This window comes from Tachysurus fulvidraco, chromosome 19 (assembly GCF_022655615.1).
Source record: "Tachysurus fulvidraco isolate hzauxx_2018 chromosome 19, HZAU_PFXX_2.0, whole genome shotgun sequence".
NCBI lineage: Eukaryota > Metazoa > Chordata > Actinopteri > Siluriformes > Bagridae > Tachysurus > Tachysurus fulvidraco.
In genome coordinates, this window is record NC_062536.1 from 16625541 (window position 1) to 16648007 (window position 22467).

Sequence of the window (22467 nt, forward strand, 5' to 3'; positions counted from 1 at the left end):
ATTTTTGCAGCTTTGTGGTTCTTCTTTGGCCCGTTTTTTTTTTTTTTTTTTTGGCAAATCGTCTTAAATTTTTCAGTGTTATGATGGTCCTTCTGATGAACTCACGATTTCAAAATCACCATAAATTTTGGAGATTGGCTTGTTGCCTTGTTGAAACGTCCCCACCTTCTCCCCATATTCAGTTCCTTGGCTCATGAGATTAAATTCCCAATAATACATTATTTGGCCAAAAGTAAGTGGACACCCAAGCATCACATCCACATACAGTACAGTATGTGGCACTTCCCAAACAGTTGGTGTCAAGTTGAAAGCACTCAGTTTTCCAGAAAGTCTTTGTATAACATTTTCTCAAGAAAAGCCCCAAGATTTGTTCCGTCATTACGACGTTCCTGTGCACAAAGCGAGTTCCACGGAGACGTGGGCATGTGGTAGCCTAGTGGTTAAGGTGTTGGGCTACCAATCGGAAGGTTGTGAGTTCGATCCCAGGTTGCCACCAAGCTGCCACTGTTGGGCCCCTGAGCAAGGCCCTTAACCCTCAATTGCTCAGTTGTACAAATATGAGATAATGTAAGTCGCTCTGGTTAAGGGCGTCTGCTAAATGCTGTAAATGTGTGTTAGTGTTTGAGTGAAGAACTCGAGTGTCCTGTACGGAGCCCTCCCTGACTGTGACTCAACCCCACTTTACCTCTTTGGGATGTACTGTAACACCCCAGACATCATCACCTGAGCTCAATAATGCTGTAGAACCTGAATGAACACAAATCCTCAAAGCCAGTGGAACATCTAATGGAAAGCTTCCCAGGAGAATAGACGAGGATACACAACACAGTATTGATGCCCATGGTTTTGGAAAGCAACATTCAGCACTCGGGTGTCTACAAACCTGTAACCATGTAACGGATGTGATGGAATCATACAGTATGTGCAGCTCTACATTACATCTACATTGTTAGTTCTCTCTCTGCTCCTTGCGCTCTGGTTCATCGCTTATTGTTCATAGTGTAAATGTTGTAACCTGACGCTTGCTTTCAGGTTGTCTTACTCTTTTAGCGTGACAACTGGCTTCTCTGTTATTTCTTAGATTTCTCATCAGTCTGAGAGAATGTTGTGGAATATTCGTAACAAACATGTCTGAGGACGGTTAGTCATGTTTCCATGAAAGATTCAGAGCCTCAGCAATGTTATGCGTCATCCCTGAAAATTAGCCTTAAACTTTTTTTTTTTGCAGTCCTGTGAGTGGTCACTGTGCTCTGAGACCAGTAAAGAAATCTCTGGTACAAGTGGCCCGAAGAGCAGAACGTACTTTTTCCTGTAAAGGACCCGACTGGAAACTACGAAACAAAAGGTTCGCACATGTGATAGTGCTTATTGTGATTTATTCCCGCTCACTGAGATTTACTGTTAATGTACCTTCTACTACAGAAGAATCCTTAATGGTCTCTTCTGTGCCATTCCTTAAGGAGTGTTTTCCAAATCTTGGAAATAATCGAGCTCCTTTTTCAACACGTGTTTCCGAATCGGTCAAGCCTCACCGAGTCAGACGTCCATCAGACCCTGGCCGAGTCTCCCTTTTACAATGATTGTTTTCCCTGCTGAACTCAGTAGAGGAAGGTTACCTCGGAGTTAGATCATCAAAAACACAAATTAGGGAATCTTTCACAGAATCATAACAGTCAGCTGCTTATTAAAGGTTTTGTCAGTGCCAAGCAGATGGCTTGGCCTGAGACTAAATGGGAAAATTCCAGTTTATGACCTATTGTGTGTGCATAAGAAAGGTCTTCGTTCTTATACAGTCAGACAGAGTATGTGTCATGTTGCTTTGGGATTTTGGCAACGCAGCAGATTTGGGCTAATGATTTGAACAATATGACATGGAGCCTGCCAGGGCTGGATAGCGAGGAACATGGTTGCAGCTGAGTGCAGTACGGCACACCGCGGGCTCTCGCGGACGGAGTCGCGTAGTAGTTAACAATTCTCACAGACCTCCGTGAAGCTGGCGCACCATCTGAAAAGAAATTTAATAAACTTATGTCATTCGTTTGTGCTAATTTGTGCCATAAAATTACTGTTTGTGCTGGTTTGGTTAGGCCGTCTACTGCCAAGAGTGGTGTCACAGTGCATTAAACCTCATTCAAGTCAAAATCAAAACAAAAAAATCGAACCAAATTAGTGTTATTTCTGTGCGCCGTACAAACGTGGTCGGTGCCTGAGTGACTTTCTGACACGTTACAAGTTGACATACGTTTTCATGTTACGGATTAATCTACAATGCTGATAAATGGTGATTAACGTCATCTTGTTCCTATACTTATACTTACTTATTCTTTCTGTATATTGTAACAAATTAAACAGCTACAAAATGTGTGACCTTTATTTAACTGTCTGTGGAAGGAGTCTCCAGTGTCAATGCTTCGTATCAGGCAGGGGTTAAGCTGTAACTTTACATCACACCACCACCAACACCACCCCCACCTCCCAACAGAAAAGTCTTCAGGATAGGAAGCTTTGCAGTTTTTCATCAACAAGCATTTATTTATTTATTTTGTCTAATCAACTTCACGAGTCAGAACGAAAGGCTGGCGAAGGAACTAAAAACAAAACAGGCACCAAAAAAAAATGTTTTACTAGCAAAATCAGGACAAACAAATAAGAGTAGTATGATTTAATTTCTTTTTCAGAAGCCTGGCCATCTTTATTTAGGTTCCTCACATTGCGTGTTAAACCCTGGTGAGTTTAGATCCAGTTTATCATTGTGTTGGTTAATGGTCTAAATGTGACAAGCTGCATTTTAACTTAAGGCAAGAAAAACAATCAAGGTTTTGTGAGGAAATGACTGTTTATATCTGCTGCTGCTGCTGTTTTTGTGGATTTTCCACAACATTAAAATTGACTATAAATGATGGAGAATAAAAAGCCTTCTTACGTAAAAAGCTGTTTTATGAATTACCGACTTGTCAAGGTTACTCCTTACACTACGGTATAGAGCATAGGGTTCCGTTTTCTTTAACCGAGGCTTAATTCAGCAATAGCATGATAAAATTTTAAACCGATAGACCATTTTTAGAGCAGTAGGTACAAAGCTGCAGTGTTCATATCTAAAATACTGTACTACCCTGGGATCCTGAAATCTGCAATATACCTACAGGTCCAAAGGGAAAAGAAAAACGCCTATAGACATCCGTTATTCTAACACATACATGTACATGTGGACTGTACTAGTTGTTCTGGTTTTGTTTTGATCCACACCGTGATACTTCTTTCCGTGAGAGCCAGGAGCTCTGTGGCTTTGTCCAACTACTCATTAAACACAGACTTGACGGTGCTCTGATTGCTAGTCCAGAAGAATGATCAGGTGTTGGAGGCATAATGGCTTGGCTCGTAGTCACCTGTCGTTGTTTGGGATCACCTTGTCATCGTTTAATCATACTGGAAACTCACCCGACACTTTTGTAATGCGCCCCGAGAGACTTTACTTGTCTGCTGCCCATTTTTTCGCACTGTATTTTAACCTGGCCTCAGCGTAGATGTAGACATCTACCGTCCACGAGGAGCAGTAGGTACAGTAGAGCGTTCCTGAAGAACATATGTGAGCCTTGTCTGTTGTATTCTACAAAACCACTTCATCATTACCTTCAACGTCTGGTCTGCTTCGCGGCAAAGGCAGAAGGGTCGCCGTGTTATTGCTAATCAACCGATATTCAACATATTGGCTTAGTCGCATCTACATCTGCTCCGTGTATGGAGAAAGATAAGAGATCGAGTTTCCTCGATCGTGTCGGTGATTAGTAACTCATCTGGCCACGATACTGTGAGAACAGAATTCAGACGATGCAGTCATGTAAACAATAAGACACTCGTAACCGGCCTACATTGTGCCTCTCAGCGGAGCTTAGCGGATACAGAATCTGTTTCCCGTTTTCTGTAAATGAAACTGCTCCACCATCTGCAGATATGTTTTCTTTAGCTTTCAGTTGTTGTTTTGAGTCATGCTCTCTTTTGTCATCCTTCAGCACCTGGAGAGGGGGAGTAATGAAAAAATCCCACCGCTAAGACGAAATACGTCGCTGTTTTTTTTCTTTTTTTTTTTGTTTCTCTTCTTGTGTTTCTGGAGATTGTTTTTTGTACAATTCACTGATTTGTGTATCTATATAGTGTAAGTTTCTTCTCCCTTCATGTTCTGTAAGTTTCCTTGACAAAGATTTGTGTATTTCGCTTGCACCCCTTGCAGGCAGACGAAGGACCAGAGCAAGAAGGTAGCCACTCTGAAACACAAGGAGCAAGTGGAGAAGAACCGGAACGCACAGCTGATGGAGGAGGCACGCAAGCGTGAGGATAACATCAACGAAAGCTCTCAGCAGGTCAAGGTAAGGCTGCCGATCACAAGGCAAATAAAGGACAAGTGAGTCAGTACATGTTAGTAGTAGTCTCCTTTCACTAGTCATTGTTTCCTTAAACACGCTCCATACATGACCTCAGACACACCCACGATTGGCTAGAGTCACTTTAATCTCTAGTGGATAGCGTAATGCTCTGACTTGTGGCTATGGAAGGTTGAGACATCACCCAGATTTGAACTCTGATTTCTTCAGAAGCTCCTGTTGAGTTAGGAGTGATTTACTTAGATTGCTCGGATGACAAAGGGGTTTATACATAACTATATAAAGTTTTGTTTGTTTGGAATGGTTTTGTCGTACAAACGTTTGCCGTAGGACTGTTTATGATGATATGACCACATGTTTTCTCTAAAAGCACACTTCTTAGTTTGGATTATTGTTAGGCTTTAGAACACATGTATTCCCTTTTAGCTTTTTTAAAAAAAATATAAAATATTTATTTATTTGTTTGTTTGTTTATTTATTTATTTTTGTTCAGTCCCACCAAATGGTTTTAATTTGATTGAACCTCACAGATATTTGTTTAAGTCCAGCATTAATGCCAGACGCTAGCTATACAGACTATATACTGTAGACTTTCTGGTTTTTCCTTCTTTCTAAAAGACCTCTAGTCAAAAAAATCACCAAACAACCCCTTCACATGCCCTGATTTTGTGTTTTTAATCCCCCCCTTCTGGCCTCTTGGTCACTCTTTCACTCATTTTCAGTTTCCCTAAGTCATCTCTCCATTGTTTTGATTCGAGTACATTTTCCTTATTCTCCACCCTGGGGTTGCTATGTTATTAGACTTTGACCCGACGCACTGTAAGCCTGTGTGTCCTTTTGTGTGTGCAAATATGTGACAAAGCCACAAACTAACTGGTGTACGAGTTAGGTCTCCAGGTTCCTTTATGAGATCATATTGCTGCAGAGGCCACATTGTGGCTTTCTACACCCGAATCTGTGCATACTGATGCACCCACACGATGGGCCTTTTTAAGGGGGAAGATGCTTGAACCAGTGAAGGCCTTCTCCATCCAAGACTAGCAGCCACTACCTCCTGCTTAGAGACACCACACTTTAGTCCTGATGCAGAGAGAGAACTGGAATAAGTCAAGACCATTGGAGCTACTGTAGCCCGTTAGCCCAGCACGTTATTTGCCTAAATGCGGATTGTGTTTTGGAAAGAACTCTGTTTGTTCCTGATGACTGGCGTGCTAGCTGTAGTGACCTGCCAGATCGTTTGAACAACACAGATTGAAAGGGTTCACCTCAGGACATCACTCAGGGGGCCATAGACCAGTAACCCTCTTGTTTCCTGTCTCTTTAAGCTTTAAAAAAGGGCTCCGCTTATGTTTCGGCTAATTAAGGGTCTTGATGAGGAGGTCCAGGGGTCAAGCCTTAAAGCAAGGTGGTCATGTTCAGGGCAGCTGCTGTTACTTTTGGAGATGGTAAAGTGCCATTATGTCTGACCCTGAAGCTCAATATGTATTCCTTTCAGAAAGTCTGAGGGCTTTTTAGGCGGCAGGGTTATTCTTTCCGAACAATGTTCTGGACAAATCAGCGCTTTAATTAATCTAGCCAGATCACTTCAGCATGCTAAACACATGGACTTGCATGTCAGGAAACAAGCCAGAAAGAAACCATCAAGAAGACAGGAACTTAGGAGCAAGTCTTTTTCTGACCCCTGGATCTGAATGCCCATCATCCACGTCTACAGAACACGAGACACTTTCCACCACACGGCTCACACACACACCCCACGCATACGTATGCACACACACATCAAGAGTGAATCGTCAAACCATACTTCTCTTTCCCACAGGTTAAATATTGACAGAATTAAGTCAAGTCATTCATTCTGGGAAAGATAGAGAGGGGGATGAATGTTAAAATGATGAAGAATAGTAAATAGCTGCTTTAAAGCCTGGCATGAGCTTGGACAATTTTACCGTGCAGTCTCATTCCAGGCTGAACTGGTAAACAACATGGTTCCCTTCACTTTTTGTCACAAGAGGGCCCTGGTGCAGCACTGCAGAAGAAGAAGAAAATGAATGCCGATGGAGTGACAGAATATACGGAAAGTCTGAACATTTATATGTACGATATACATATAAAGATGTAACGCGAGATCACACTGACCAATAATTACTTTTCAATAATATCAACGCAGTACTTTTAACAGTGCTCTAATAATTTATCCAAACGGGGTCAAGATCACAAGAGTTTGTTCCTGTTGTAGGTCAATTTTAAGGGTATTCGAGGCACACAAGTGACTAAATATAAGAACTATTCTTTTTGGCCATGGAGACAAACAGCGTTGAGTTGTTCTTGTTTGGAAACAGAAGCGAGTAAGCTGTTTGGACAGCAGGGAAAGTTAGTATAAACACCTCGGAGACAGTATAGCAAAGCTTTCTGATGCCGATCAATTTATGGAGTGAATTTTTGAGGATATTGAAGATCACTTGAAGATATTGGGTCACTGCAGTGCTGCTATACCGAGCATATAGACTCGAGGGTTAGGAGGAACAAGCCACACTAATCCGACGTTAAGATGACAAGCGACTAACAACAAACACCTGAATGGCCTTTTGGAAAGCAATGGTCGGGTTCCTTCTGATCTTATATGGCAGTGAAATTCTGTGAAATTGAACTCGAGCACTTACTGTAATATTTATACACATATGCTGCAAAGGGGAAAAAAAAATTATATACTGTAGGTAATGGTAGAAAGAGCAGAGTTAATGAAGCTAAAGTGCTTAGGGTAGGTTGTGATTTTATGGGCCTCTTAAAGGATGCAGATATAAAAGAGTCAAACGGAAGCCGTTTATGACTCACTGGCACTGGAGTTCTGCAGATGCTTTAATGTAAGGGAACGGGGGGTTCTCCTCTCTAGGGGAGGAGGAGCCTTTTTTTTCATCCAGATTGCGTTTTATTATCGTTTTCAACATATATGGCCCAACCGATATATTTGCCTTCCTAGAATAACAATGTGCAGTAAGATTTTAATCATTTTCACTGGTATTTTTGGTTTCTGGTGCTGTGATGGGATGCAGAGGGTACGTGCATGTTTAAGATTAGGGTTTTGTTTGTGCACCACATGGATGTGATTATTTACGCACTCGAACCTGGCTAATAACCCAATTTTACCTCTCAGTTCGGCTGATAGTTTTTAAGTAAATGCTTTAAAAATCAGACATTGCTGCTAATAATCGATAGCAAGCAACGGGGTCAGGCTTCTGACGAATTGCAGCTATAAATAGGCTTATATTACATTGTATTGCATTAGCTACAGCAACGCTCCAGATTTCCAGATTTTCTTTTTGTTGTTTTTTCAACCCATTTCCTCCTTTTAAGTTGGTGCCGGATTGCAACCCGCTAATTAGTTCTGCTCAATTGCACAATGGCCTGTAGACCAGGAGAGTGGAAGAGTGGAAACTCCTGATTCTTTTCTCCACCCACTCCGACTTGCCCGATCTCGCCTCTTCATCTCTTTTCCACACTCCCCGTCGCACTGGACGGTTGACACCAAATTCTTTAACTTCTGCACCTTTTTGACCTCAGCCCCCTGTTCTACTTCCCTCCCTCTTGTTCATAGACACGTGCACTCCGCCTTACTACAACCGACTCTCATTCCTCTTCTTTCCAAAGCAGACCTTCACCTTTCCAGCTGTTCCTCCACCTGCTCTCTACTCTCACTACAAATCACAATGCCATCCGCAAACATCATTGTCCACTGAGATTTCTGTCTGACTTCATCTGTCAAACCTGTCCATCTTCCTGCTTACTTTTACCTCCACTCTTATATGTAACGCTATGTTCCTCTCTCTTCTGGAAAAAAAGTGTTAACTACAGTCATTTCCACCAGCTTAGCAAAGTCCAGCACCACCATAGTTTCCTTTCCTTTACACCATCACCTCCTCATCACCTCTGCTTCCCACACCAACTTGCTCTATTCACTACTCTCTCCCATTTCTGAATACTCAACATCACTTCATCCAACTCACTCCAGAATCTCTCATTCTCTTCTAACTCTCAGTCTACTTGTGGAGCATAACCACTAATGACATTCAAGATCACCTCTTCAATTCCTAACTTCAAACTGATGACCCTGTCTAAAAGTCTCTTCACCTCTCATACCTTCCTCACAAACTCATCCTTCAGGATCACTCCTTACCCCATTTCTCTTCCTATCCACATCATCATAAAACAATTTGTATCCCCCTCCTCTGGTCTCCTGCTCACACAGTATATCTACCTTCCTTCTCATCATCATGTCCACCAGCTCTTTAAACATTGGTACAATGACAGAGAAAGGTAGAGTCCCTATTCTCACACCTATATTACTGCCTTTCCTCTTCTCTCTGTTTCTGAACCATTCTTCCTCCTCTCCTTCCTTGACCAACAGTAGTCCAATTTAAGACAGCACCCTGTAGGTCAACAGTGCCGGTGGCGGTCATTGTTAACCCGGGCCTTGACCGAACCGGGATGGAATTCCAATATTTAAATTTGGCACGTTTTATGCCAGATGCCGCAACCATTCCTATTTATCCGGGCTTGGGACCGGCACAGATGTCACTGGCTTGCAACTTCCGTGGGTTTTATCGGAAGAGTGGAAGCTGTCTCTTCCAAATTGACGGAAGCCTGTGATTGTCTGGTGTCACCCTGATTAACAGGGCAGGGGAAGGCCATGTCGGACTTTCATCCACAGGTGCTAGGGTTCAGGCTTGTAGCAACATGCTGTTGAACCCCTGTGAGACCTGTATATGGGCAGAGCCTTCGAGATCACTTAAGCATCCTGAAATCCGAATAACCGCCAATCCCGTCTCTCATTTTAACTTAGTTAAAGCATTTTGAAAATAGGCTTCCAAACTAACCTTGGATGAGCAGACGTTGAGACATAGCTGCAGGCAACTCATCAGCGCGGATGTGTTGGCGAGAGGCAAGGTCAGTGCTCACAAAAGAATGAAATGGAGACAGCACTGTGGCTAAGATGAGAAGGAAGTCCAGGAAGGTAAGGAAGGCAGACAGCTGAGTATGAAACAACAGAGACGAAGTGCGCCGCCTATATAAAAGGCTCGATTCTCTTGTGAGTGTGAGCGGGTCATGCAGTAGGAAGCAAACACGGAGCCTATGACTGACACACCAAAGTGTTGGCATGAAAGAACTCTTCAAACACAAACCGACTCAAACTCTCCATGGGCTGAGGCATGTACTGTTCTTCTTAAGCACTCAACATATTTGGAGTACGAGCAAGAACATTTTCGTTATCGGCCGGTTCAGGTTTTGTGGATGCACGGCTGTTATGACTGCCCGTATTTCCAGCAAAGGTAATTAGTTAAATATTTAGTAAGAAAATAAAAATGATTAAATATCAGGAACATCCTGATCATCTATCTTGTCCTCTGGACTGCACATTATTTTTGCTTTAGGGTCGGTCAGTGTTCCTTGTGTGATAGAACATGTATACGGTTCTGTCCCATTTCTAATCTCATCCATAGCTAAAGGAATGTTGTTGCCCTGAGCTCTACTTCATCTGAATCTGATCATCTCCTTTTTTTTTTTTTTTCCCTAAGCAGGTCCTAAGCAGGTCCAGTCATCAGAACCAGAGCTCTTTGTTTACTCTTGCCTTTTAACACCATATCTCACTCCTTTTGGTTTCTTCTAATGTTTTATTTTTTCTCTTATCCTCTTGCTTTAGGCTGTTTTAGACTTTCTCTCTCGCTATCTTTTTCATCTTAACCCCATGTACCTAAACAGGGGCCATGGAAAGCACTACACTTGCCTGTGTGCTCAGGGCAAAGTTTTACTCCAGAGAAGCTTTGATGGTAATGACTTTCTGCTTGATCCCTCACGGTCTTTTTCCTCACATTGCCCCGGAGAACTCCACTCTTGCTGGGGAGTAAATTTGGAGCTTGTCCTTTCTTGAGCAGAACTAAGGATATAGTCAAGTACAGAAAGAGAGGAAACGATCTTACTCGCCAAGCCATGAAGGACCGATGGTGAAGATAAACTGGAACCTTATCATTTCTTACATTTTAGTGTGGTTTTGCTTTTCTTTTTTTTTCTTTTCTTTTTTTTTCTGAATACTGTTGTTACAGGTCTATGACTTTATGAATGCCAATCAGAGTGTCAGGAAGAGATGGAGAAAGATAGATTGAAATGGAAAGAGAGAAGATGGAATGAGATGGAAAGGCCAGCTTCCAAAAAAAAAAAAAAAAAACGCAAAATGTAGTTAGCAAGTAAAATAACGTGAACACTGTACTTGGTGCTCACATTCTCTGTAACCACATGCCCTGAATGAACCTCAGTCAAGATTAACTTTGTCTTCATAATGTGTTGTGGGATTTTATCATGCAAATGTGCAAAAAAAACATCGTAACTCTAGCGTCCCCAGGCTTCCAGTGCACACACAGATATGCTAACGAAACATGCAGGCTGCAGTTCACGTCATTAAGAAAAAGCATTTTTGTTTGTCACACGCTTCAAAGATGGTACTGCATTTTACCAGTAATTTATCAGCTTATTTCACACATGAACTTTTCTAATACTTTGCTGGGATTTGTACTGGGATTTCAGTTCTGGCTTGCTTTTTTCACCATCATAGGAAAAGCCACATTTTTGTTTTGTTTTGGTTTTTGTTATGTAAATCCTAAGCGACAAATCCAAACAACGGGCTTCAATGATTCCTTGAACACTTTTCCACTCATCTTAAATCCTTAACTACAATTAGTTTCCAGTTACTTTTTAAAATTGACATAATTGATAAAACATCCATATAACCATATTGTGATTTTATTATTTCTAGTACAACCTCTTATTACAATGTGTGTAGCGACATAAAGCTGGGAAGGAAGTACCAACCGGGGCCTCCGGTGTGCGTACGCCGCTGTTATGAAGCTGCTATGAAGCCTAGCACATGGATACTAGGGCTGTGTATTGGCAAGAATCTGGCGATACGATACGTATCACGATACGGGGTTGCGATACGATATGTTGCGATACATTGCGATATTGTAAGCAAGGCGATATATTGGGATCTTTCTTATTTTAATTATAGGATAAAGTTTTAGGGAAGCTGTCAAGAACACTACCATATGCAAACCTTTGCAAAAAAAAAGTTCTTATTTAACCAGAACGCAGTGGGAACTGCATTTGCATTAATTAGGCCCTGTAACATTCAGTATGATTGAACCACTGTATGTGCAGTATGAATAAAGGGGGAGAAATAAAGTGCTTGCAGGATTTCTTAAATGTATTAAATGTTAGCTGTTTTATAAACAGACCATATATATTTTTAGACCCTGCCTTTAAAGCTTCACAGTTTCAGTTTACAATTGTAGCATGCAGTGTCCTAACATTTTGATCAGAACAAAAGAATTATATCTGCTTAATATCAATGAAAAAATAAAGTGCTTGCAGGATTCCTAAAGAAAACAAAACAAATATAAACAATAAAATATTTACAGATGTTGAACATTCTCAGAACCTTTAAACTTGGATTTTACAGGTTTCTTTGATTTGTATTTATATTTGTCTTTTTATTTAATGTCAAGGTTTTTCTGAAGAAAGATAAGCTGGTCAATATGCTCAGATGTCAGGGCACTTCTATGCGCATCTTCATATATATAGCAAACTATTTTACCGTTAACATTAGTGGCGCGCCGTTATGCTAGTACTTTGTAACGAGTGGAGTGGTGCTACCCCTTTAAGAGCAATGTGCCGTTGCTTTATTTCTGTTATACTAGTTGGATGTGCGCATGCTCAAAAGTGTGCACGCTTCAGTTATAACACCACATGTGTGGAAGTCTGATGCTGCAACCGATATTCACTTTTATTTTCATTTTCTCATACTAATGAGTATTTTTTGTTTTAGTAACATGTTATTACGGATTATGTATGGAGGAATAAACCGTTGTGAGTCATACGTTTGTGAGTTCTCCGTCCTTATTTTCGCGGGCCTAACCTTGGGAGCTATCCTAAATCTCCATTAACGTGTTGCTTCCTGTCACTGTTTAAGATAAGAAGACTGAGATCTAGCGGTTGGGATATAAACGGAACAAAATTGCCATTAATCTGTATAATTTTTTTAATTTTATTTTTTTAATAAATATCGATATTTTGTTTTTGAGAATCGATACAATATCGGCAAACAATATATCGCGATACTCGCGTGTATCGATATTTTCTTACACCCCTAATGGATACACCTTAAACAAAACCTGTGTAGAGTCGTACCGTATAGCGGGCTTGTAGAGAGAGTGCTACAGAGATGTTTTGCACTACCTTTTCTCTTCCGATCAGGATTTTGCTTATTCACAGGTGACAACAGGAACATTTCTTTTACTTGCTACCATCATTGTAAAGTGAGCTTTTATTTTTTCTCTTACATTTCAGCGTAAAACACACATTTCGCTTAGAAGCAGAAGCATTTGTCCTGCGAGGGACTCCATATCTAATCAGGAGCTCTAGATGACTGGGTGGGAAACTTCCCCTGCCCTAGGCTCCTGGTCTTAATAGACTCGCAAGCATATTTTATTGGGCCTGTTTGTGAGGTAGTTGCACTTGATGTTGTAGTGCGGTTGGCCGAGCTTATGCGCTTTCTAGCCAGAAGAGACAGACTCCCGCTGCTCTTTTCCGTTTCCTCAGTAAACATTAGCGACTCTTCTCCTACTTGTGCCAAGACCACTAGAAAAGCTTTTTTTCACCCCCTGCAGAGAAATCTGGCTGTTTTATACCGCATCTGTGTTTTGAGACACTCTGTTTGCTCTAGGGAACTTACACTAAACAGAAATCGGGTTTTTCTTTTCGCGGCACTCTCCTCGAGCTAACGCGGCGTACTTAGATCTTTTTAATATTATACGAATCCGATTTTTTAGTCAACGTTATTGTATAATCGGTATTTTGGTACGAGCTTGATCCGTTCAACCAAAATAAGTCAACTCCGGAAATATCTACACCTTGTAAGATCTTATAACATTGTATTGTATGAGAAATATCCACAAGTCCACTGAAAAACATTTGTTGGATAGGTTATATATATATATATATATATATATATATATATATATATATATATATATATATATATATATATATATAGTTTGGACACACCTTCTTATTCAAAGAGTTTTCTTTATTTTCATGACTATGAAAATTGTAGATTCACACTGAAGGCATCAAAACTATGAATTAACACGTGTGGAATTATATACATAACAAAAAAGTATGAAAAAATGACCCCAAACACACCTCCAGGCTGTGTAAGGGCTATTTGACCATGAAGGAGAGTGATGGGGTGCTGCACCAGATGACCTGGCCTCCACAGTCACCGGACCTGAACCCGATCGAGATGGTTTGGGGTGAGCTGGACCGCAGAGTGAAGGCAAAAGGGCCAACAAGTGCTAAGCATCTCTGGGAACTCCTTCAAGACTGTTGGAAGACCATTTCAGGTGACGACCTCTTGAAGCTCATCAAGAGAATGCCAAGAGTGTGCAAAGCAGTAATCAAAGCAAAAGGTGGCTACTTTGAAGAACCTAGAATACGACATATTTTCAGTTGTTTCACACTTTTTTGTAATGAACTAAATGTTCTCTTTGAATGAGAAGGTGTGTCCAAACTTTTGGTCTGTACTGTATATATATATATTTTTTTACATTTACTTGACGTGACGTGACGTACGGCTAAGTACGGTGACCCAGACTCACACACACCGTGAACACACACTCAGAGCAGTGGGCAGCCATTTATGCTGCAGCGCCTGGGGACCAGTTGGGGAGGTTCGGTGCCTTGCTCAAGGGCACCTCAGTCGTGGTATTGCCGGCCCGAGGCTCGAGCCCACAACCTTAGAGTTAGGAGTCAAACTCTAACCTTTCTAACCATTAGGCCACAACTTCCCAATAAGAGTAAACATAAACTTGTGCTTAATTCTCATCAATGCTTCAGTAGATACTGTCAGCTGGATATTGTTGATTTGTACTGAAGAGCTGCTGCTGTAATCATGAACTCTTCTACTCCTCTACACCAGTACACTGTAAGGGTCTATACTCCCACTATCCATTATCACTCATTTTGTCTTAGGGAATCTGTCTTTACCCACGTCACCTCTAGCTTTGTCTTAAGAGATATAAATCTGTGTAAGTAATTTTTTTTAAACCTGCTTTGTGATGATCTATTGTTAAAACTTGTAAAAGTTTTTGTCTTGTATACTAAAGGGTTTGTTGAGTGTATTTTTTACTTGGCATGATTCCATAGTAGGGCTTAGGATTATGTCGGCATCCTCCGGCAGGCACTTATTTATTCATGTTTATTGTTCCTTTAACAGTCAGGTAAAAAAAAAAAGGCCACATAGTCACATATCATTTTTGCTGTATTTGCTGCTCATCTCCAAATTATTCCTGTAGTTTCCAGAGCCCAGTTTATTTCTTCCCGAGCCTCTGTGCAGCTCATCAGTTCCCAGAGCTCTTCCATGTGGCTTTAATTTGGTCCTCCCTGAGGTGTCTCTTTCTATCAGTTGTGCAGTTTTGGCACCAGGAGCATTAACGTAACGAGATATTGACCGTACAGAAAGGATTAGCGTCACTTTAAATCAAGACAAAGTGATCGTGCCGTGTCTTAAGGACGTGGAGCTGATGCTTGGCACTGTAGGAGAGAAGAACATATATGGTTAAAGATCTTCAATTTCTTTTCTTCCTGTTTCCACACTGCGCTGTTTGGTCTCACCCTTCACCCCTACACCCTACAGGCTTCAGCTTCCAGTAATTGCTGCCTTTAGTTTTAAAAAGATTTTATTTGGTGCAGATGCATCCAGCAGAACGCCAGCATTACACAAGTGCCTGCTTAAGTCTGTTGTGCAGCAGGAAGAGAAAACTGCACGCCGAACACTCGAGTACCGATGACTGGCAAATAAAAAGCACACCCAACGTACAGTAATGTGTGTGAATAAGGTGCAAAGCCACTTTGAACCAGCAGAAGCGCATCGTTACACCTCGCCATTGATTCTGCAAGTTTCTGTTCCATTAATTGGTGGTTTGATAATAATCCTGATGATGCTGGTGGAGAGTGCTGTCTAACGTTGCAGTCTAATGTCTTCCAACACAGTGTTCAGCTGAGTTGAGATATGATGAGTGTGAAGGCCATAGCATGTCATCCGTATCAAACCTTTCAGTGAGTCCATGTGACCTGTGGAAGTGGGCGGAGTCATCCCCATAAACCACACTCGTCATCATAGAAGTGTTTCACCGTACAATCAAAGCAATCAGTATCAGAGTAACTTCCTCACTACATCACATTTTTCTTGGTGTGCATCAGTACACGTAGCTAGCGCGCTAACCTTTTATTTATTTATTTTTATTTATTTTTATGTATGTCCATCTTCTTTATAATAATCTGAACCGTGGCAGCAAAATATATTAATATTTTCCGACATCCTAACAGAGCCACTCTTCATTCTCTTTAATTTGTCACCTCTTTTATGTAAACATAAGTATAGACGTCGTATATAGAGAATCTCTCTGGCAAGTATCTAAGCATTTATTTATTTTTTTTTTACTTAAACCCCTTGGTCTTATTTTGTGTACGTGTGTGTGTATATAATGTTTATTCATGGCAACAGAGACCTTTATCCAGGGTACAACATTCATGTCCTTTATACAATTGTGCAGTTGAGATTTATGCCCTTGCTCCAGGTGCTAATGATGGCAGCTCGGTGGTCGACGTGTCTGAACTCATTTTTGAAGAGATATCAGGTTGCTTATGGTAGATTTTGCTATCGTGAAGATACCAGGCACATAAAAATACTAGGTGTGAGCGAATATCAGTCAGGTCTGTCAACCCAAGTTAAAGCTTATCACCGAGTTTGAACACGAGAGCTGCGGCTTAACTTCTTGCCTGTTCCTTTTATGAGTAACCAAAGTGCAGAGGAAAGTGTTGTTGCTTGTCTGATGACATGGGTCTTGGTCAGACTCTATCTGCCAACCACATCTGACCTTAACTACTGAAGCTTCTGTTCCTGCCCTGACACACTCATCATGATGTTGACCCCAGCAACCTGCTCTTACAGACCTACCTGCTTCTCACTCACTTTCACCTGTGATTTATTCTTCTCACACTAAAAAACGTGGGAAGTTCATGTTTTATAGTTTGTCCTGGTTACTGCTTCTGTATTTTAATGCCATTTTTCATTTCTAACAGGACTCTCTGAGGCAGAAAGACGAACGAATCGAGGAACTGGAAGAGGCGCTACGTGAGAGTGTACAGATCACCGCAGAGAGAGAGATGGTGCTGGCACAAGAAGAGGCTGCACGCACACATGCAGAGAAACAGGTCTGTTAACACAAAAGCATTGCTCAGGTTCAGAAAAGTCAGTTATTTTAGCGAAGCTCATATAAGTGACCTTCACATGTCTACATTTATGTACAAGGAGCATGGCACATACAAATGATACGTGTCGGTGATGTGGTGTTCTGGTGGTCAAATATCTTGCTGGCTTTTTTTTTTTTAATTTTTTTTTTTTATATAGAGAAGTGACCACTCATCGGTGTCCCTTCCTAACTAAATCTGTGCGTTAATACACTTAGCAAGATAGCTAATTCTGTTTAATGATTTTTGGCTTTAAACCATGTTTTATTACATCCTGTCATCATTGTAGTATAAAGGTGGGCCATGCAAACATATGCTAACTAATTCATCGCCAAATCCTGCGCAGGGATTTTTATAGAAACGAGTCATTTTCCGCTACATATCGAGACTACTTTGTCTCCTGTCTTAACACGGAATATTTTTAAATAAGCCGAATTGCACTAAGTTAGTAGCTGTTATATTAAAGTTTCCCGAGTTCTTCAACTCTTTAGAAAAAGGCAACGCGCCGTGCTTTAGTAATAGCCGTTTTTAGCACGAGATGAAGAGATTAACACACTTTTATGGACGACTAGCATCTTCCAAGCTGTTAGCATAATGGCTGCCCTGTCACAGCACAGCACAGCACATCACATCACTACAGCAGCTTTATGAATCATGCCAACCTCACATCACCCTGCCAACAAGAGGCCATTTAACAACATTCATGTGGCATGCGCCTGCCTGTGTTTGTGTCTCCAGTCAGTCTTCATTTGGAAAATAAATCATTCCTGTATAGCAAGTACGGTGAAATAAAAACCTTGTTCCTTTTTTTTTTTTTTTCCCCCTCTTTCCACACACATACACAAGCCGTGTCTTATTTGTGTCTAAAACGGGTCACTTGGTGTTTTCATGGCACCGAAAGAGTTTAAATCACAGCGTCCTTGTGTTTGGCCTGGAGATGGCATCAAAAAGAAAACGCTCTTACCGAACGAGTCTTCCTTCTGCCGGACAGCCCGTGAGTCAGCGTTAATGCGGCTCACCCGTCTGCTGCAGACTGACGGTCTTAAGGGTCATGAACACGTCATGCTCGACTTCCTTTTACTCCTGACTTTGGCCGGAGCGGTCCACTGTTTGGATCCCTTTGGGGTTAATTAGTGCAGCGCTTCGAAGGAAGCCAGTGCTGCTGCTAAGCCTGGTTTATTCCTATGGAAGTCAGGAGAGGACGTTGGGGTGGTTGCCAAACTCTGCATCACTGTTCTTAAACCCCTTCATCACCCATCGACACACTCATTAGAGCTTCCATTGCTAAGTGACCCGTACTGGAACTAAGTCCGTGTGCCCGATGACGTCTCCGGCTAAAATCGCTTTCCTTTCAGAGAATACAGAACAGTGATATTTAGTAACATAGCAAAGGTTTTGTCTGTTAAAAACTTTTCTCTTTTTGCTTTATTGTGTATTTTGGGCTTGTTTTGGGGCGGGGCTTCAATTCAAAGGTACGCTTTTACGTAGAGGAATTCATTTTAAACCTTGGATCGATTGCACAGTTCCATACACACACTTCAAACTCAAGCCATGGATAGTTAAAAGCACGTTTCGGATGCAGAGTGTCATCATTCAGAGATAACTACAGGTGAAGAAGTGTGGAGAGAGAAGATGCTATTTTTAGCCACGCCGTCAGTGCAAGCACTTGTACTGTACCACAAGGGTGAGCTAATTATAGTGCTCAAGTCCTGTGGAAATCTGATCAGTAAAGTGTTCTGTTTCTCCCCACCATCATAAAATTTAAAACAGGAAGTAACGTGACCAGTTAACCTTATTGCATTGCTCCGGACGCAGCACAGAGTGCAGGAGCTTTCTCACCTCACGTTTGGTTGAAACGAGCCCCAAACCACCATTTTTCAAGAGGACCAGGGATCATTTCACTGGACTGCTCCTCAGACAGAAAACAACTGCCCTGAAAGTTCACAGAGTACGTCGGTTTAAGAGTCTGGGGGGGAAAGGGTTCTTGAAATGTTCTTTTGGAGGAATTCCTAATTTCCTAAAGGGGTTCTGCTTGAATCAGTTTTACTAAGAAGGAACATTTTAGAAGTCTAAGATTTTATTGTTTTCCACAGATATTATACAGTAAAGGTACCACATGGACAATATATCACCGTTTGTGTGACGAATTGTGTTTTAACATTGTCAGGAGTTGTTTACTCTCAGAATCCTTTCTTTTTTTTTTTTTTAACTCAGTTCAGAGTGTTGAATTCACTTCGGTTTTATTTGAACGTACGTCGTCACAAAGCCACGTTATCTAAATACGAGTAAGTATTGGCACCCGTCGGCTTTACGTGCGCATCAGTACCGCAGGCCAACCTTTATTTCATGCTCAAACGTTCGCTCTCTGATAGAGAGAAATAAAAGCATTAAGTATTATAGAGACACCTGTTATATAAGAATGGAAAGTGGTTTAGAGACCATCAGACCTGCTTTGGACTGATTTTATATAACATACTGTACATGTGCACAGACCTCATTTATGTTCAGATTCTAATGATTCAGTCTGTTTATGTAACATTCGGAAAGCACTTTCCTATCTAATATCTAAATCACACACTTAAGTGTCTTAACTACTGTATATCTCTTGAGTTAGCTTGCCACACACCCTATCCTTGCATACACACGCACACACACATTGGCACACACACACGCACACACACACACACACACACACACATTTCCCCTTAACTCTGGTTTCAATTTCCTCTAATTGCTGCTCTCTTGTTGTTCAGATTTTGTACTACACGTTGGATTCAGGCTCTGTACAAATTTCTGTCAGTCTTTTTGTTCTAAATACATGGAAGCGAGTGTTTCTGTTCTTTGTTATCCTGACAGCCCTCTTGCTTTCCATCTTGCACCCCCCCCTCCCCCAACCATTTATCTCCTATCGCTCCCGTCCCTCGTTTTGTCCTCCTTGTCCATTCTGACCCATACATTAGCTGCTCTTACAGCAGAGAGGCCTATCAAATGAAATCACTGCGCTGGCACTGAAGGGTCAGGCCTGTCTTATTTTAGCTGATGCTCTCATGAGTTTTTTTGCACCGTGCCAAACCTCACTGAGCTTGCCAATGTAATGGGTGTGTGTAATTAAGGGCAAAATGTGGCCTCTCTGGGAGAAAGAACTGTTTTCCTCTGACACAAGCCTCTCGCTGTGCTGTGACACCAATCACTTAACCAGGGGCAGGATTTACGGCTGGCCTGTTCAAATGCGACCAGCTGCTCAAGCAGGACCGGTCAAAGCGTTTGCCCAAGACCACATGAAAATACACGTCTAGTCTCCAGACATGATTCAGCACTCAAATGACATACTTCATAACCTTCTTTCTCGAGACACCAGACCAAAGAAAGTCTCAGCACCTCCTCCAGTGTCGATCAGGATGAGCAGATAGTGTCCCATAGCCACCAGTGTCCCTGTTCTTCCTCCATGTCATCCTTTCTGCCTTGGCGCTGCATATGGATTTCTGTTTATTCTCTCTTTTCACACCCCTTTATGCTCTTTTTGTCACAAATCCCCCCCCCCCCCGTGTTGTCCCTGCAACTTCTTATTTACCGCAATATATAACCCTCTTTTCCCATTTCTTTTTTTTTTTACCCCTCCCCCTTCGTTCTCTGCTTCCAATTTTTGTTTGCGTGATTTGTTTCCGAAGACCGTTCGTGTTTCGTTCTATTCGTCTGCTTCTGTTTCTTCTGCTGAGACAGCTTTGATTTTTTGGCTTCTTCTGTAATTACTCTTTTCTCTTTCTTTGTTGCTTCTCCACCGCTTGCTGCCCGCTTCAAGCTCTTTCATGAGCCTATGCATGACTCCAACCACGCCGACTTTAAGTGGTTCAAGGTAATGATATCATTCTTTTCTTTTGTACTTTCCTACTTTTATTATCTCGCTTTCGTTTTTTTTTTAAGGACGATTCCATTCCTATTGATTTCTATTTCTTATTTTCCATCTGCGCTACAAATTTTAACCCCCCCACCCACACCAACTCGTCAACGTGGAAGTGTGTGGCTTTTGGTTTTACTCCAAACCAAACACCGTGTTAGGAAGCTTAACCACCGTCACAATGCGCTTTATTGACCGTTGCTTGAAGATCATCCTCTGTCGATCGTTGTCTCAAGGCCTGGGATTTCTCTCATTCTCTGCTTTGCTTTTACGGAGCGATCTGTTTGTCCTGAAAGTTTATTGTTGACAAATTGTTTATGGATTCATTTTCCTCTGGCGTTCTGTGGACGATTCCTTCGTTCTGTCATATTCCCAGAAATTAAACCCAGGCCAACACGCACCACACGCACACACACAGAGACGAGCAGCGCTACCTTTTGCATCACGTGTCTATATAGAAATACTCTTCTGCTTCAGGATTGTACAACACTTTGGTCCTCTATAAATAGATATAAATGATCGATACGTTATGTCTGCTGCATGCAGAGGTGGGAGTAAGTCACACATGTGCAAGTCACAATGTAAGTCTCAAGTCATGAATGTCAAGTCAAAGTCAAGTCGAGTCTTTTTTTAATATTTGCCAAGCAAATCTCAAATTTTCAACTTAAATCTGACTCGAGTCAAGTCGAGTCCCCCATCTCGGAGTCATTTAACTGAAGTCCATGTCAAGTCTCAAGTCATGAATGTCAAGTCAAAATCAAGTCGAGGCTTTTTTTTAATATTTGTCAAGCAAGTCTCAAATTTGCAACTTAAGTCTGACTCGAGTCGAGTCCCCCATCTCGGAGTCATTTAACTCAAGTCCGAGTCAAGTCTCAAGTCACGAATGTCAAGTCGAGTCGAGTCTTTCTTTTTAATTGTCAAGCAAGTCTGAAGTCTCAAATTCGCAACTTAAGTCTGACTCGAGTCAAGTCATATGACTCGAGTCCCCCATCTCTGATTGCATGTCCCTAAAACATGGGTCTAATATTTATTTAAACCGTTAGATACCGTTAGATAAACTCGTTAGATAAGCTCCTCTTATCGAAAGCCAGAGACCTCAGAAGTCAAAAAGAAGTCCAGCTCGTTCCTTTCAGCAGGCTTGTAGCTTTCACTCCTTACAACAGGAGACACTGCGAAGTCAGCTCAGAGATGAAGATCTGTAAGCCCCGAGGTCACGAAGCATCGGATTAAAAAAAAAGAGAGAGAGAGAAAAAACACATGGAAACGAGTCTAGTTCTTTCGGCTGCTTCAGCTCCGTCTCTAACAGAGTCTCGAACCAAAAACGATCGTGTTGTGTTTGAGCTTCACTTTTAACCCCACAAAGGATGAAAGGAGTGTAAAGAATACGGCACGCCACAGTAGGTTCATTCTTGTTTTGATTTCCTTTAACAGATATGATTTGGAGCTCCTAAGCTGATCTCCAGGCTTCCATGATGTCATAGCGAATGCTGCTGGCCGTATATTCTCAGTATATCAGGTGGAACACATCAGTAACACAACCACAGTTTAGCTTCCCTAACTCACTTCTCCTGTCTTAAACAAGTACGGCGGTGACGCACCGTAGCATCATCCCCTAAAAACTCTTAAGGACTTTCCTCATGTTTGTGCGGCCTTTTAAGTGAAGAATCCACTACATGCCATTGATTTGAGTGTAAGATCAGTGGGTTTTATTTCCACACCGATTGAAAGGATCTTTTTTTTCTGGTGCATTTTTCAGTTTTTGCCCCATTTAGATCAAAGCATCGCCCTTCATCAGCATTTTCAACCGTTTGGAACGTCGCGTTTTGGAAAACATTGCTG

The 22467-nt window shown here is 41.6% G+C and overlaps 1 protein-coding gene across 10 annotated transcripts in view; it reads left to right on the forward strand.

Moving 5' to 3' along the window:
• The window catches only part of erc1b (ELKS/RAB6-interacting/CAST family member 1b), a 198666-nt gene that overhangs the window by 77315 nt on the left and 98884 nt on the right, over positions 1 to 22467 (forward strand). For all 10 annotated transcript variants that reach the window (XM_047803716.1, XM_047803718.1, XM_027151398.2 and 7 more), the window contains 2 exons: positions 4229 to 4364; positions 16566 to 16697. In XM_047803716.1, coding sequence (XP_047659672.1) covers positions 4229 to 4364; positions 16566 to 16697 — 268 coding nt within the window. The remainder of the gene's footprint in view (positions 1 to 4228; positions 4365 to 16565; positions 16698 to 22467) is intronic.